Source organism: Balaenoptera acutorostrata, chromosome 8 (genome assembly GCF_949987535.1).
Source record: "Balaenoptera acutorostrata chromosome 8, mBalAcu1.1, whole genome shotgun sequence".
NCBI classification, from domain to species: Eukaryota; Metazoa; Chordata; class Mammalia; order Artiodactyla; family Balaenopteridae; genus Balaenoptera; species Balaenoptera acutorostrata.
Window position 1 is genome coordinate 102,624,452 of NC_080071.1, and position 16,966 is coordinate 102,641,417.

Below are 16,966 nucleotides of genomic sequence, written 5' to 3' on the forward strand. Positions count from 1 at the left end.
CCAGCCTGCGCCCTGCACACACCGGTAATGACCACAGTGGTCATGCCACAGCGGGCTGTGCTTTAACCAAGCAGGGGCTCTGGCAGGGCACAAGCAGGCCTTCCCGAAGGGCACGGAGGCCTTCTCAGAAGGTGAGAGCCATGGAGAGCACAGGGACAGGGCGTCCGAGGTCCCACCAGGCGTGCAAGGCCGCCCTCGTGCTGCTCTGTGCCCTGCACACGCAGCCCTGTCCCTCGCTCCCTCTCCCAGATGGCTGGCACCTCCGTGTCAGTGGTTCCCACCCGCGAGAAGGGAAGGAGCCTATAGGCGAATGTACACCCTGGAGGCTGCAAGCTTATGTGCCCCTTTCCAGGGGGCCTGGGTTCTAAAGGAAGCTTGAGAAGGCAACGCGTGATGTGCAGACACAGTGCTGGCCCTGGGACAGTGGAAGGTGGGTCCCGATCCAACGGCCATCACACCACACGTGTGATGTGGTATGAGCCAACCGGGCTCCCAGGGACCATGTCCCTCCTCCTCTCCCTGTCTCTCCTGCAGCCCCCAAGGGCTGAGGCTGTGGGGAGAGAGAGATTTGGGGCCTCCTCCCTCAGGGCGCCCACCTGTCGGTGGTCAGGCTCATGACCTCTAGGAAAGAGAGTTCTAGCAGCATCTTCTCCTTCTGGTCCAGGAAGTACAGCCCCTTCCAGTTAACAGCCAAGATCAGCTGGGCCCTGGGCAGTCGGGGGCCTGGCGGACGGAGACAGAAGTGTGAAGCCTGGGCTGGCCCGGGGTGTGGGCCCAGCCGCACCCTCTTACCCGGTCAGACGCCGCTACCTGAGAGTGTGGTGACCTCAAAGAGCCGGGAGAAGAGCAGCGGCCACTCCAGGCAGGCGGTGTCCGCCACCTGCTCCTGCACGGCCAGTGGCGGGGCCCGCTTCTGGGTGTGTGGCGCCTGCCCGGGGGACATGATGATGCGTCACCTCCGTCACTCGTCATCCCCCACCTAACTACGCACCCAGCGCCCAGGGCGCTCACGCGCTGGATCATTCTGTGAAGCCTCTGCCTAAAGCCAGGCCAGTGCCGGCGAGGGCTGGGTGGGAGGCTCTGGTGGGCTGGGGAGGACCCCTCACGGGCGGTTTTGAGAAGGAAGGAAGGCTGTCCCCTCCTCAGCATCAGAGCTCCAGAGGCTGTAGGGCCAGGCTCCTGCTCGCTGCCTCAGCCTGGAAGACCGTGAGGGTCACGTGCAGGTGTCTGCGGGCCCCCGTCTGCGGGCTCAGGCGGGCTCTCGCCGACACTGGCCTCAAGGGGCTGCATGTTGCTCTGTGCCCAAGGCCAACCATGGTGTGTGTGTGTCTGTGTGTTGCTGGTGCCCCCCTGCCTCTCTTCTGCGGAGCTCTTCGTCTGCACATTTGGGAGGCGTCTTTCAGGGACCTTCACCTCAAACCGCCCCCCCACCAAGTCTGGTCTCACCTTCCTTCCTCCCCTGTCCTCGGCTTTTCCCCACCTTCACCCTTCCCTCTCCCCATCTCACTGCTCTGTGCTCATCGCTGGCTGTAACATCCAACTGAGCTTTCTTGTTAGTGTGTTGAGTAAAATGTTATTTCTCTTGTTCCTACTTTAAAAGGTGGTTGGGTAACAGTCAGATACTGGATTGGGGGATGTAAATTGATACATCCTACCTGAGACTTGGCAGTATGCAACGGGTGTCAAGGATTTTAGAACATTCACACACTCTGAAATCCCTTTTCTAGAAATTGATCCTGATGAAATAACCGGCAAACATACAAAAGTTGTATCTACAAAGAGGTTCGCCTTGCTGTTTTAACAGTGAAAAATGGGGCATGACCTTAACATTCATCAGTAGGAATCAGTGAAGTGAATTATAACTCATGAATACAGTACTATGCAGCCCTTAAAAACAGAGAGATCGGTATTTAGTGACACAGAAGTAGGGACCCAAACTATTAAGTAAAGTAAAGAAGCATGTTTTAAAGTTATCTAATGATAATCCTATTTTTATTTTTTAAAAAAGGTGTGTTTCGGGCTTCCCTAGGGGTGCAGTGGTTAAGAATCCACCTGCCAGTGCAGGGGACATGGGTTCGAGCCCTGGTCCAGGAAGATCCCACATGCCTTGGAGCAACTAAGCCCGTGCGCCACAACTACTGAGCCTGCGCTCTAGAGCCCGTGAGCCACAACTACTGAGCCCGTGTGCCACAACTACTGAACCCGCGTGCCTAGAGCCCGTGCTCCGCAACAAGAGAAGCCACTGCAATGAGAAGCCTGCGCACTGCAAGGAAGAGTAGCCCCCGCTTGCCGTAACTACAGAAAGCCCATGTGCAGCAACGAAGACCCAACGCAGCCAAAAAAAAAGGCGTGTTTCTCTCACTCCAATCATATGCACGTCTCCATTGTGTACGTGTGAATAAGGCAGTCTAGAAGGACACACGCCACAAGCTTAAGAGGGATGAGTGCTTTGATGTGATATTATTGGTGATTTCCCTGTTGTTTTTGTATTTGTCTGTATTTTCTGGTTTATTTGGTAATGCCCAGGTTTTAAGTGTTTAATGGAAAAAAATCAGTGAAACTATGTCCACTTTGGAAAAAGCGTGGTGTGAATTTCCTAATTCTTTACTCTCACCCCAACTCCCCCTTCCCAAATTACGAAGCCACTTCTCACTCATGCTCATCTGGGGTCGTGTGCATCTCTTGTTCCCCTCCGTCTCGTACTAGCCCTAAAACGGCCATGGTCTCTCCCCTGTAAACACATCCACTCAGGCTGGGAAACAACAGAAACAACCAACAGGGTTTGCTTCCCCAAATTCCCGTGCAAGGATTGTCCCCAAGGTATGCTGGCCACTGCCTTGTGGAACAGGGCATCTGTGGTCAAGCTTGTGTGGGGAACATCGCGTAAGACAATCAGGCTTCTGTCCTGCAGGACTTCTTAGAGCCTTTCCTAAGGGCTGTGCACTGTGACACCCTAAGAGCAGGACAGAGCAAGCTGCATGCCCCGCCGCAGGCGTACAGGGCCCTTGTCCACGGACCCACTTTGAGCCCCTCCTTCTGTGTTGCCAGAAAGGAGAGCGTGTTGCCTGGTCATCTTCCCTGCCCTTCTCCGCACTTGGATGGGCCCTGCTGCCACTCCCCCCGGGGCTTATCTCCCTGCCACTGGGCTGCCAACCCCTGCCAAACAGACGTCATGCTGCCTTCGTATTTCCCACTGCCTGTCCTGTTCTTTCTCGGCCCCCAGTGCAAGTTAATGCAGGGGAGGCATTAACCAAAGGGCTGTATCCTCAGTAACCCCCCGTGCACAGTTCTCCTGCAGCAGCTGCACCAGCCAGCCAGGCCCTCAGAGACGCCTTTGCACCCTCAGGCCACGCTGCAGAGCAAAGCACCCTATGAGGAAGGAGGCTCTGACAGAGGGGCGGGTTGGGGACAGCCCTGTGGGGAGGGGCAGAGAGACAGGGGGACTGAACCAGACAGCCCCTCTTTGTCCCCTCTTGGGGTGGAAGTTCAGGAGCAGCAGAAACCTCCGCTGGTGCGGGCGATCCCGAGAACACGAGTGGGTGTTGGGAGGTGCAGGCAGAGGCTTGGGGAGGAGGCTGTGCGCCTCCGGGAGCCGCCTTCACTTGGTGCGGGCTGACCAAGCAGGGGTAGGAGAGGGGCAGCCCTCCCTGCTGTCCAGAGCCAGCCCCGGGCACACAGGGCCCAGCAAGGGGACACCGTAAGGCTTGGGGCCAGGATGGGGCCTCACAGGGCGGGACTGGTGCCGAGGCAAGGGCGTGCTCGCGGTCAGCAGCTGGGGATGCCCTCTCGCGCCGGAAGCCAGGGCCCAGCCCGACGCTGCAGTGGAGACCAGTGCGGGGCTGAGCTGCCCTGACCTATGCAGGATGCCACCGTGGAAGGAGGAGGGAAGACGGAACGGGCCTGTCAGAGGGAGTGGACCTGAACGAGACTCTTTAAACCTGAAGAGACAGGGCTCTTCTGAGCGGCAAGTTAGTCTCCCAACCCCCCATGAGTGGGGACTCGTAACGGGGTCTCCAACCGTTCTACACACCCAGGGCTCCCAGGGCCCCAAAAAGAGCTGCACAGGCTCTGGGGGGCTGACCTCAGCGTGGGCGGCGGTGACCAGGCTGGCCCACTTCTCTGGGGTCTTGGTCCTGTACAGCTTGGCGGGGACACAGCTGGGCAGCAGCTCCCGGACGGCCTGGCTCCCCACCGAGGCGCCGAGCTGCACGTAGCAGTGTTGGGCCAGCAGTTGCACCAGCTCTTCCTCCTGCACAGCCCGGGGGACACACAGCGGGTGGGGGGGGGGGATGGCGTTGAGAGCCCACCCTCCCCCAGGACGCTCTCGCCTCGGCACAGCAGAGGTGACCAGCCACCTCCGCTAGGCAGGACCTGCCCCTCCCCCACCACGGCAGAACCTCCGCGGGCCCCGACTGGGCCCCGACGCGGGCTGGGCTCCGGCTGGCAGGCAGGGACCTGCCAGCGGCCTTGGCCTGAGCCCTGCGGGGCCTCTGCCTGAGGACAAGGGGGGGATCCCCTGTGGCCCTCCGGAGCCAGAGAATGTGTGGGAGGGAGCTCTGAGGCCTGGGTGGAGCCCCAAACACTGCTGTCTGAGTGGGGTGAGTGTGGGCGAGGCCTTTACCCTGTCTCCCCGAGTCCTCACGGGGCAAAGGTGACCAGTGGCCACCCCTGTGTGGCCTCTGCGGGACTCATGTGGGTGGAAGCCTGTGTAAGGCAGCAGCATGCACAGCACAGAGCAGGGCTCCTGCTCCAAGCAGCCCTGTTCTTCCCAGGAGACCAAAACCTTGCCCGGCCACCTACCTGCCTGCCCTCTGGGCCCCCTTTTCCCCTCGCCCCTGCCTCTCCCTGCCCACTGCCCCATTCCGGGCCGGCCTCCAGGACTGCCATGGCTGCTTCCGACCTCCAGGGCAGCACCCTCCGATCCAGGCCCGGGAGGTCTGCACCCACTGAACAGGTGCAGTGCTGCCCGAGGACTTCAGGTGCACGAGCTCCCTTCCCTCGAGTCTCACAAACATACAGAAAGCTCAGGTGACTCTGCACTTTCCAGATGAGGGCCAGAGGCTCAGAGAGGTGACCTAACGTTCCAAGGTCACACTGCCAGGAAGAGGCACAGGTGGGACCTGAACTCAAGTGCCGGGGCTCCAAGGCCATGTTCTTGACCCCCAGGCCCTGCTGCCCCATAAGCAGCTGCCCTGGTGAGGCCAGGTGGGCTTGGGGCTGATGGGAGGGCTTCCCCACCTGCTGCAGGTGCCCCAAACCCCAGAGGCTTGAGCAAACCTATGGCTGAGGGACGAGATGGAGGCGGCTGGGCAGGGACAGCTGCGCCCGGAGGGGCCCAGGGACCTGCACTGGCGGACGCACCCCCGGGCCCACTCCTCTCCGCTGGCCGCCTGCCCTCCACGCTCCCCACGGGCATCCCTGGTGGCCGCAGCCCAGCTGCCCTTGCTCTGTCCCCGCCGCCCCTGCGCTGGAACAGGGCGCTTCCTCAGGCTGTCTGATGGGTGGGTCTTCAGGGCCCTGACGGCCGCGGCCCCCTCACCTTCTCGAAGCTGTACTCGCCGGACCAGACTCCGTGGAGGACTTGGTGGTAAATGAGCTGGGTGCTGACCGGGTCCTCCCGGGAGTCGTGCCACGGGGTGAAGAACTCCTTCCGGAAGTAGAGGCGCCAGGGCGCCTGGCGCTCGCTCTCGCCCCTCTCCCGGGCCAGCTGCTCACACTGGGCCATGGCATCCATCACGTGGTCGCGCCCGCTGCCCAGCGACCAGAACTGAGGCCAGAATCGGGGCGGCAGGGGTGAGCGACTGCTGCGTGTCAGGCCGCCCCACCTGCCCTTGGCACACGGAGGACAAGAGCCCGCTGGACGCCCGAGGGACTCCTCCCCACGGGGCGTGGCCTGTCAATCACCCCAACACTGCCCCCCGCCCGCCCCGCCCACAGGTGGCACATGCCCACGTGATGGGGTCGGAACACTCTGATTGGTTGGTTGGCGTGAGCACGTCTCGGTCTGAGGCTGTGGGCATGGGCGTCAGGGCATCTGGGGGGGCGACAATGTGGGGCTCAGGTGGGGCAGTGCTGGCGTGACCTCCGCATTGCTACATGGGAGTCTGAGCTCCCCAGCGTGGGGGGCTTGGAGCAGGATGTGGGCATGGCAGGGGGCCTGCCAGGTGTGCGTGTGACACCGTCTGGGGCCGAGGTACAGCCACTGGGCTGAGCGCGTGAGTGTTGGGGCAGGAGGGCAGGTTGCCTGGTTAGGAGGCATGTCTGTGAGCGGGAGTTTGTGTTCGTATCTGTGTTTGGCAGCCGGCAAGGCGAGCGGTGGCTAGGCTGACAGGCGGATGGTGGATGGGACCCCCTGGCCAGTACCTTATCGTACACGGCGACCTGCAGGGAAAAGCCCACGTGGTCGCTGAGGCCCTGCTTGTGGGCGATGTGCAGGCAGACTTCCCGAGACGTCGAGGCTGAGTCCACCGAGACGGTCAGGCTCTCTCTAGTCGCCAAGGTCACATGGATCGGGACGTGCTTCTTGGACTTGACAGCCTGGGGACAGACGAAGACTCAGGTCCTCTACCCGGGAGGCTCCTGGACTCAGCTGCCGGCGCTGGTGCCCCCGGAACCCTGGGATGGGAGGCCGGTCCACCATCCCCTCTTACCAAACCGCTGCCCCTGCTGGCTCATCCCCATGGGTTCCAGGGGGAGGGGCCTTCTGAAGCCCCACCCGGTGCGGCAGGGAGTCGACAAAAGTCCTGGCCAACGGACATCTGCTACTGAACTGACAGACTGGGCCGGGGCTGCGCCCCTGGGATGCAGCCGGCAAGTGGAAGGCCCAATTTTAACATGAGATCCCTGAGCTTTGGCTGGGTGACTCAGAATCACAGAAAGTCAAAAAGCTCTTGGAAATGGCTGGGTCTCGTACTCTGGAACATTTTGGGTCCAAAGAAGCCACTGTTCCTCTCTGCGTACAGCAGGGTATGAGCACCACCACACCGCGAAGGCAAGTTCACCTGCAACCCCAAGGCTCACGGACAGAGCAGGTAGATAAGGTGGAAGCGGGGAAGCCCTGTGGACTCGGGTGGCAGGGCGAGGATGGGAGGGGGTGTGGCGGGAGGTTACCCTGGTATAGGGCACCATGGGGCACGGACAGTGAGTGCCTTTCAGGAGCTGCAGGTATAGTGGGGGGCAGGGGTGTCCCCTCAACCCCGCCTGCTTCTGAAGGACCTTTCCTGAGGACACTGCAGGAACTCACAGGTGACACAAACAACATTGCCAACCTTGGTTGGCCACATAAAATGCATATGTCCTCGGGAGGGGTAACGCTTTAAGCAGCCACTCCCACCCTGCAGCTAAGGAACTGAGTAGACTTACTTTCCCCTTCAGCTGGTAGGGCCCTAAAGGAATGCCGATTTAGGTTGGTGGCGAGGGTGCAATTTTGAAGGCCGGACCAGGCCTGGGGAGGCTCACAGGGACCACTGGCACAGAAGGCGGTGGACGGGCCCGGAGCACACACTTCCTGCTGGCAGCCCCATGAGCTGTGCTGGAAGAGCCGTGACGGCTGGCACCAACCCACACGGACCGTCTCTCGCCCCTACCTGCAGCTCCAGCCAGGAGGGCGGCTCCGTGCGCACCCCGTTGGCACAGGTGCGTCTCAGGCGCTCAACACAGAAGGGCCCGTAGCCGACTGGCCCTTGACCAATGAAGTTCAGCAGATACTGGTGGGCGAGGAAGGGAAGGGGACGAAGACACTTAGAATAGAGGACACTTTCTACTTACCGTCCAGATTCTAGAAACTGTGATACTAATTGTAACTATGGACGTTGGATGTGTTAACTAACCTTACTTGGCAATCATTCTGCAATACACACCTATGTAAAATCACTACACTGTACACCCTACACTTGAACAATGTTATATGTCAATTATAGTTCAATAAAACTGGAAAAAAAGTTTAAATGAAAATAAAAATGATAACAGTGTTGGCAAAGGTGCATTGACACGGGGCTCTCACACTGTGAGAAGAAATATCAATTGCACAGCATTTCTGAGGAGTCATTTGTCAATATGTTTTAAATAGTACATAGTTTAAAAATGTACATACTCTTCGACCTAATAATTCAAACCTATGATAAAGGGAGATATATAGGGTTTTTTTTTCTTTTTAATTTTATTTATTTATTTAGTCTTTTGGCTGCACTGGGTCTTCGTTGCTATGCGTGGGCTTTCTCTAGCTGCGGTGAGGGGGGGCTACACTTCGTTGCGACACGCGGGCTGCTCATTGCGGTGGCTTCTCTTGTTGCAGAGCACGGGCTCTAGGCACGTGGGCTTCAGTAGTTGCAGCATGTGGGCTCAGTAGTCGTGGCACGCAGGCCCTAGTGCGTGCGGGCTTCAGGAGTTGCGGCACGTGGACTCAGTAGTTGTGGCTTGCTGGCTCTAGAGCACAGGCTCAGTAGTTGTGGCACAGGGGCTTAGCTGCTCCACGGCATGTGGGATCTTCCCGGACCAGGGCTCGAACCTGTGTCCCCAGCATTGGCAGGTGGATTCTTAACCACTGTGCCACCAGGGAAGTCCCTAAAGTTTTTAGTCATAGTGGTGTTTATGGTGATGGGCAATTGGAAGATGGATCCTAGATGTCCATCAACGAGTGAAATACGCGCTGGGACAGCGCTAACAGATGGCATTAGCACTGCCATTTGGGAACAGTTTATGACATGAGAAGACACATGATAAGTGAAAGCTGCAGGAGAGCCGATGTTCAAAATATGTTTGACAAGATGCTGAAACAAGGCATTGAAAACCTTTTTGTCTCTCAGAGAGATTCTTTGAGGGGATGCAGCCTGGAAGGGTTTACTGGTGTCAAGCGTGGCCCAGGGCCCAGGGCAGATGGCCAGGGTGACCACACTTCCTGCTGTCCCTGAAGGGACAAGAGGTAGTGAGATTGTATCCTATGTGATTCCAAGTATGACCCTATCGCACCATAAAAGGCCAGGAATTGTAACAGAAGTTACCTCTGGGTGCGGGGATGACTTTTATTTTCTTTCTAGACTTTCTTCATATCCTACATATTACTTTTATCATCAGAACCAAAAGGTATATTAGAGTAGCAAAGCCTGGGGCCTCCAACACTTGAAAGCACCTCCCTTATTAGTTCTAAGGCCTAGAGAGAGATGCTGCAGCCAATCTCTGGTTGGTGCCCACTCCTCAGACTCCTTTGCCTTTTCAATGCCCATTGCACCCATTGACTCATTGTCTCCTGGTGACTGAGCCCAGGTAAGATGACCCTGCAGATCCTGATTAGGGGTTGGAAGGAGCATCCTTCTTTATAGACGAGAAACTGAGGCTCAAAGAAGCCCGGGCACTGACACCCATCCTGGCCTGCAGGAGCAGGAGAACTGGGCCATGCACGGGTCAGGAGGTCTGGACCTGCTCCAGGGCCCCGGGCCCACCCTTGCTGCCCCCGCCTTCAGCCCCTGCCCCCGGCCCTCCCCACCTTCAGGAACCTTTCGGAGGGCGGGAAGCAGCCCAGGCACAGGCCAAGCAGGATCCAGCCCCGGGCCAGGCTGCTCGTTTTGTAGTTCTCCGAGAGCTGCTTGCAGATCTGGCAGTAAATCTCGTCCCTAAAAGACACGGAGCGCTGGGAGGCCAGGCAGGGGGCTGGCTCTGGGGGAGAAGAGGAGACGAGGCACACGGGCACACAGCTCCTTCTGCACCCCTGGGGGCAGACATGTTTGCAGGGGGACCTCCAGCCCCCTCACCTCCAATTGCTTTTTCTGCACGCCCTCACCTCCCTGTCACATCCAGGCCCACCGTGGACCCTGTTGTCTCCCAGGACTGTGCGCCCTCCAATGTCTCCCCAGTGGGCTCTGTGGCCCCACTCCTTTTTCTTTTTTTCCCCATAATATTTATTTATTTATTTGGCTGTGCCGGGTCTTAGTTGCGGCATGCGGAATCTAGTCCCTGACCAGGGATCGAACCCGGGCCCTCTGCATTGGGAGCGTGTAGTCTTAGCCACTGGACCGCCAGGGAAGCCCCTCTGCACCCCCGCTCCTGATAGCCCTTGTTTCCTGTCTTCCCAAGGCCTCAGCCCTCCGTCCTCCCAGTCAGTCATCTCGGCCCCTTGGGCCTTCGCTCCCTCCCTCACCCACTCTGCCCACAGCACCTTGACCCTCCAGCTGTGGGGCACAGCTACAGGGAGGGCCCAGGGGTCTCCAGCCAAAGCCCTGCTCCTAGTAGATCAGCCCAATCTGATCTGCTCCTTTCCCCAACCTCACAATTATTTCAAACCTTTCCCTCTGCCTAGAGGCCCTCCCCCTTCCCCTGAATGCACCCCCCCCCCCCACTGCAGGGAGGAGAGTGGGGACTTCGAGGGAGAAACCCTCAACTCCTCACCTCCTGATCAGTTCCCATTCCCACAGGCTCATGAGCCTCTCTTCTCTGTGTCCTCTTGGGGAAGGGGCTTTCCTCCACTCTTCCCTGCTGACTCAAGCCTCTATCAACTTATGAGTGTCCCATTAGCCTCTCCAACCTCACATACCCAGAGGCCAGCATCTTTCCCCTAATTACTCAGTGGTATGCTCCTAAATGTTTAACAACCAACTCTTCTGGGGAAAAAAGCCCTGAAATTCATTGCATTTGCCAATTTCTGTGGTGTAAATATTCCCACCAATGCTGATTTCAAGCTACCAATGTCACCTTGCTGACCACAGAGTTCAGAGGAGACGAGCACTGCCAGCTTTCCTGGGCCAGGAGAGTCAGTCCCAGCAGACCTCCTCCTTCTGCAGCCTCTGCAGGCACTGCCATCAACCACTCACCCAGACTGGAAATCTGGGGGCCACCCCAGACTCCACCCATCGGCCACCACATCCTACTATCTGTCTCCCGGAAATGTTCTCTGTCCCCTGCTCTCCACTTCTGCTCCCTGGGCTCCCTCGTCAGCTCTGCAGCAGCCCTCTCCTGGCCTCCCACCCCCAGGCTCCATCCCTCCATGTCATTGCCAGGAAGATCTTTCTGGAAGTCATCTATGATCATGGTCTTCTCTTAAAGCTTTTCCCTATGCTCTAAGGATTGAATTCAGACTCCGGGCCCCAGCTGGGACAAATCATCTGGAATTCCAGACTCTCAGGCTGTTTCAGAACTCTGCGACCCCGCTCACCCTCTCCCTCTGTCTAGCGAACACCCCTCCTCCTTCCCACCCCACCTGGCCCTACTCTTTCTCAGTGCCCCCACTGGATCACCACCTTAGCACAGGGAGTTATTGTGGGTCTCCGGGTCCTCCCATGCTCCCCAACTAAAGGATGGGCTCCTTGAGGACAGAGACACGTTGCCTTCATCTCTACATCCCCAGCCCACAGGCTAGGGCCTGGCCCTGAGCAGGTACTTAATAAACATTTATCGAACGTGTGGCTGGATGTGAAGTGGGGCCTTTGCTTTGTCTTGGAATTTGGCTAAGACTCCAAAGCCAAGGATAAACAGATGATAATACTCAATATTCTAAAGAGATACACTCTTGTAGGATTTACTAAAAGATGGCAGAACCAGTCCAGCCAGCACGCCATCCCCAGCCTGCATAAAGGAAGGTGAGAAATTTGAAAGGTGATTCCTGGAAGCGACTTCATGGGAGTAGAGAGATCTCTGGCTCATCTTCACTACATCTAAGTGAGGGGGAGTGAGGGGGACCCAGGAGAACTGCTAATGGAGATGGGGACTGTCTGCCAGAGACGGGACCCATCTCACTACCCATCTGAGGCATGATGAGCCCCAGCAGCCCATTGGACCACCCCAGGGTACTGGAATGGGGCATGATGACAGAGCTCTTGAGAGTGCTTCGTTTGTGTCCCCTGGAGATACAAGTTGGGGGTCTCCATGAACAAGAGACTAGTGTCTGCTTCCTGCTAGAGAAGTCTAAGCCACCCTTGATGGGCAAGATGGAGAAAGAACAGTCATGAGCTGAGAACTGCACTTGTACAGTTTGGTGGGGGCAAGCGTGGATGAGTGTCTGTTGACCAAGAGGAGGCCATGGAAGGAGCTGGGCTTCAGGCATCTTGCTGGGATCCACGCAACCAGGCCAACCATCATTCCAGAGGGTCCCAGTGGTTAAGAGGCTGTGGTATGTTCCATTAGGGGCTAGAGATGATAGAGAATCTCAAGGGATCCCTGAGACAGTGTTGGCCCCAGCTGGGGTCAGGACTAGGCAGAAGTGCCTACAGGGTATCTGAAGAACCCACAATCATCTCATATGGATCTGCCATGTTGGAGGGTGTGGTGGCCAGTGAGGACCAGCCATGAGAGAATTACCAGTAGAACCAACTAAGTTTGAAGAGTTGCCACGTTAGTGTCATGCAGGCAGCTAAAACGCTAGCCTTACTGGCTTGAGGAACCAGAAGACAGAGTTTGGGTACCCACAGCAGTTGAAAGTGAAAAGAGAAATCCTGTAATGAAGACAACCAAAGAAGAGGAGTCCTACATTTTGCATATAAAATCTTCCTAAACCTCTGGCTCACCCTTGATCTACACATGTGTGGGGCAGACTCCAGGTAGTCCAGCAAAGGCTAAAATAACTGAACAGGGTTTCCAGCTGCTGCTCACCTAAGGGAGACAGAGTTTGAATCCACCCAAGTTAATTGTCTGCCAAAATGAAAAGTCAACACTCTCTGAAGGAATACAACAGATTCCAGAGTCTCTAAACATATCATCCCCAAATGTCTAAGATACAACCCAAAAGTACTAGACTTCTGAGAAAATAACAGTCAGGTACTGGACATATGAGGAAACAGGAAAACATGACCATTCTCAAGAGAAAAGGCAATCAGTGGAAACTGGCCCCAGGATGAACCAGATATTGGATTTATCAGAAAAGGTTTAAAAACTACCATAACTGTGCTCAAAGATGTAAAGGACACTATGCTCATAGTGAATGAACAAACAGGATATCTTGGCAGAGAAACAGAAACTATAAAAAAGAAGCAACTGCAAACTCTAGAATTGAAAAATATAATATCTGAAATTTAAAAAAAATGTTGGATGGGTATAATAGCAGACTGGGGAAGACAAAAGAAAAATCAGTGAATGTGAAGAAAGATTAATAGAAACTATCCAATGTAAAGAACAGAGGAGAAAAAAAGAAAGCAGGGATGAACAGACCCTCAGGGATGTGAGGGATAATATAAAAGTCTTCCATAGGTTTAATTAGAGTTCAAAGGAAAAGAGAGAGAGAATGAAGTAGAAAAAAACATTTGAAGAAATAGTGCCCCAAATTCCCCCAATTTGGTTAAAAATAATAACTTAAAATATGTGAACCCTTGAGATACAGTAGTCTGTCCCTGAAAGCAGTATACATGGTTCTTTAAATTTGTATAAAAACACAATTCCTGTAAAGCAAATTGTACATAAAACAAAATATATATAACATAAATGAGGGACTTGCCCATTTAAAGGGACTTGCATTAAAGCTGGTTATCAGATGAATCACCAGCCCATGATGAATTTGTCTTCCTAAAACTGGGTTTCACCCAGGGGTTTTAACGCAGAGCAAATAGAGAACCCTTGATGATAGCGTCTGCTGTCCTGAGACCCAGCCTGCAGGCCCCAGGGTAGGGAGCAGGATAGGGCCGCAGCCATGGGCTGAGAGCCAGTGAGGGGTCCCATGTTCTGAATGGGGTGCGACGGGGGTGGGGACTGACCTGAGGCTGGGCCGCAGGATGGCGTAGCCCACAATGAACTGCACCTTCTCCAGATTGGACATGGGTCGGTCTGAGATGGGGTCGTCAGGATCAAATGCCTCTTCTCCGATATTCAGCTGGCTGGCCACCTTGAAACCCAAAGGTGGCAGTCAGGACAGCTGAGATTCTTCCCATTTGCAAAGGAGGAAACCAGGCGAAAGCCTGGAATGCTGCCGCAGGCCAGCCGGCGGGCGGCAGAGCTGGGAACAGGCCCGGGTCCCCTGTTCCCTGGGCTCACCTGGCCCGTGACCCTGGAGGACCACTTCAGCTTCATGGAGGAGATGTCCTTGGTCCCTCTGTCCCTGCGGCTGGGCCTCTGTGGATGGAGACAGTTCTTGAGGGATGGTGAGCTGGGGTAGCACCTCGCAATCTGACCCAACAGTGCCTAGGGTGGGGCTAGTCTCCAGATCCCCCAGCCATTTCCCAGCCGATTCACAAAGCACCGAGCAGCCCCTCATCTTGACCGAGCTGTGCAACACTGACAGATGTGCATTGCCCTCCTCACAGCTGGGTGAGGAAACAGAGGCGAGGGAAAGTGAGAAACTGGACAAAAGCTGCTCGGCCAGTCACCAGCCCTCTGGGAGGGCTCAGGACTGTCCTGATTCCAAAGCTTGGACCTCTCGCCAGCCAAGCGGGCTGGGTCTGAGCCCAGGTGCCCAGGACAGCCCCAGGCTATGGTCATTCTCTGTGACAATTTGGTGGATGAATTGGAATACACTCCACCCACTGCAAGGTAGGGGCTTTCCCAGAGATCAGAAGATTCTAAGCTGCGGGGGCCCAGGCTGGGTGGGGAGGGGTCTGCCCCCAGCCATCATGATCTGCTGGTCTCCTTAGGCAGGGGTCACACCCTGTCCTGATGGTGTCATGAGAAGTTGCTGCCAAAATTAGAGCTCAGTGTGAGACCGGGTCCAGGGCTGGGCACCAGCTTCTGGCTGGGCTAAACCTGGTTTGGCACACAGGGGACAAACATAAAACATGTTAGGCTGGCGAGCGAGGGTGGGCAGGGCTCACTCAGCCCACTGCCCCTCCTCAGGGGGCACACGGTGGGTGCTTAATAAATGTGCAGGAAGGAACACTTGAGATCTGACCTCTGGAAGCCGGTCCTCTCTGTGCTCACCTTCCAGAGGTGCCAGTGGCTGGACCACCTCCCAGCATCCCCTCCCTGAGAGGTGGCCAGCCTCCAAGGTGGCCCCCAGTGGCCCCTGCCTCCTGACATTCTCACCCACTGTGGCATGTAGGCATTGCAGCTTCCTTCCTGCTGTCTCTCTGAGGTCACTCATTGTGGAGGAAGCATATGTGAGAACACTCGGGCAGCACCATGGAGAGGCCCAGGTGGCCAGAGCTGAGGTCTCCCGCCAGCAGCTATGTGAGGGAGCCATTTGGAAGCAGATCCCATAGTCCCCGGTCGAGCTTCGAGATGACAGCTTGACTGCAACCTCACCAGAGACCTTGAGCCCGAACTAACCAGCTAAGCTGCTCCTGACCCTCAAAAACTGTCTGAGATAACGAATGTGGGCTGTTTCAAGCTGTCAAATTTAGGGGGTAATTTGTTACACAGCAGTGAATGACTATTACACTCTGCAAAGCCCACATCTCTAGAGGTCAGGGAGTCAGGGCTTGAGCTTGGGCAACTTCCATGTCATTCCTGGACCAGATCTGGCCACGTGATGCCAGCCTGCAGACTCCCTTAGATGTCTATGCAGTTGGTCTGCACACAGGACCTCACAGCTATCTGAGCTGAGGTATGGGGCACTGTGATATTGTGATTTCTAATAAGAAATATATATTTGGTCTTCGTCCCCATTACTGGCACAGAGCTCCTAAAGCCCTTGGAATTTCCTGTGATAAAGGTGTCTTTTTATGTTAATGAGGTGACTTTTGGAAAGCACCTAAGGGTGGGTCTGGTTGCCAGGGGACAAGGGGAGGGGAGGAGGGGCGGGAGATTGAGTTCAACTGGCTCAGTGGCCAATGATTTCGTCAATCGTATCTATGTAATGAGGCCTCCGTAAAAACCCAAAAGAACAGGGTTCAGAGAGCTTCCAGGTTGGTGACCACTTGGAGATTTAGGGAGAGTGGTGCCTGGAGAGGACATGGAAGCTTCTTTTTTTTTTTTTTTCCTATTATTTATTATTTATTTTTTGGCTGCACCGTGTGGCTTGTGGGATCTTAGTTTCCCGACCAGCGACTGAACCCGGGCCCTCGGCAGTGAAAGTGTGGAGTCCTAACCACTGGACCACCTTGGAATTCCCCATGGAAGCATCTTAATCTTTCCCCACACCTTGCCCTATGCATCTCTCCCATCTGGCTGTTCTGAGTTGTATCCTTTTATAATAAACCGGTAATGTAGTAAGTAAAATGTTGCTCTGAATTCTCTGAGCCGCTCTCGCAAATGAAATCCAAGGAGGGGTTCGTGGGAACCTCTGATTATAGCCAGTGGGTCAGCAAATGAGGAACAATCCGGGCTTGCATTGAAGCAGGGGTCGTCTTGAAGGACGGAGCCCTTCATCTGTGGAATCAGACGCTATCTCCAGGCAGATAGTGTCAGGATTGAGTTGAATTGTAGGACACCCAGCTGTTGCTGAGAATTCTTGGTGTGGGGACAAATCCACATACACTGGAACTGGTGTCAGAATCATAGGCAATCGTGGGACTCCTAATGCTGGTGGGCCCGAGTGCTATCACTGCTGTGTCATTCCTTTGGACTATTTTGGTTAATTCCACTAAGATGACATCATGAAACCAGGGCTTTAGGAAGGACTTCTGACCAAAAATGGATGTGAATTAACCTTCCATCAGAGGACAGGGCAGAACATGGGTAAAGAACTTGGTCTCTGAATTCAGCAGAATGGATTCAAAGCCCAGCTGTGTCAGACGTATTCACTGTGATCTGGGGACAAGTCACTTGACTTCTCAGTTTCTCTAGCTACAATAAACTTAATAATCCCTGCCTTGTAGGGATGGGTCATCTGGAAATTAACTGAAGAGAAGCAACTGGCACATAGCACGTCGCCAGTCAGTAATAACATCTGTTGTTAGTATTACTGCCCAATGTTCAGGTCAAACCCGGTGTTCAGAGCCTGGGAGATCCTCTCCTGTGATGACTGTATAATTCACAAAGTCCTGGGTGTAACGCCTGACTCGTGAGCCCCTGAGTGCCATTCAAGACTGAAAAGCCCCGGGGGCCCCTGGGCCCAGCAGGTGGTGCTCACTCCACGCCTTGCCTCCCCCTTCCAGGCCAGCTTCCGGGGCCTGGGGGA

At 55.6% G+C, this 16,966-nt stretch overlaps 1 protein-coding gene across 1 annotated transcript in view; it reads right to left on the reverse strand.

Moving 5' to 3' along the window:
- MYO7B (myosin VIIB) overlaps positions 1 to 16,966 on the reverse strand; it is a 102,130-nt gene that overhangs the window by 9,459 nt on the left and 75,705 nt on the right. Inside the window, exons 25-33 of the mRNA XM_007182855.2 lie at positions 13,948 to 14,025; positions 13,671 to 13,798; positions 9,482 to 9,608; positions 7,587 to 7,706; positions 6,364 to 6,537; positions 5,540 to 5,767; positions 4,082 to 4,249; positions 811 to 928; positions 597 to 723 (exon numbers count right to left, since the gene is read on the reverse strand). Of these exons, the coding sequence (XP_007182917.2) occupies positions 597 to 723; positions 811 to 928; positions 4,082 to 4,249; positions 5,540 to 5,767; positions 6,364 to 6,537; positions 7,587 to 7,706; positions 9,482 to 9,608; positions 13,671 to 13,798; positions 13,948 to 14,025 (1,268 nt within the window). The remainder of the gene's footprint in view (positions 1 to 596; positions 724 to 810; positions 929 to 4,081; positions 4,250 to 5,539; positions 5,768 to 6,363; positions 6,538 to 7,586; positions 7,707 to 9,481; positions 9,609 to 13,670; positions 13,799 to 13,947; positions 14,026 to 16,966) is intronic.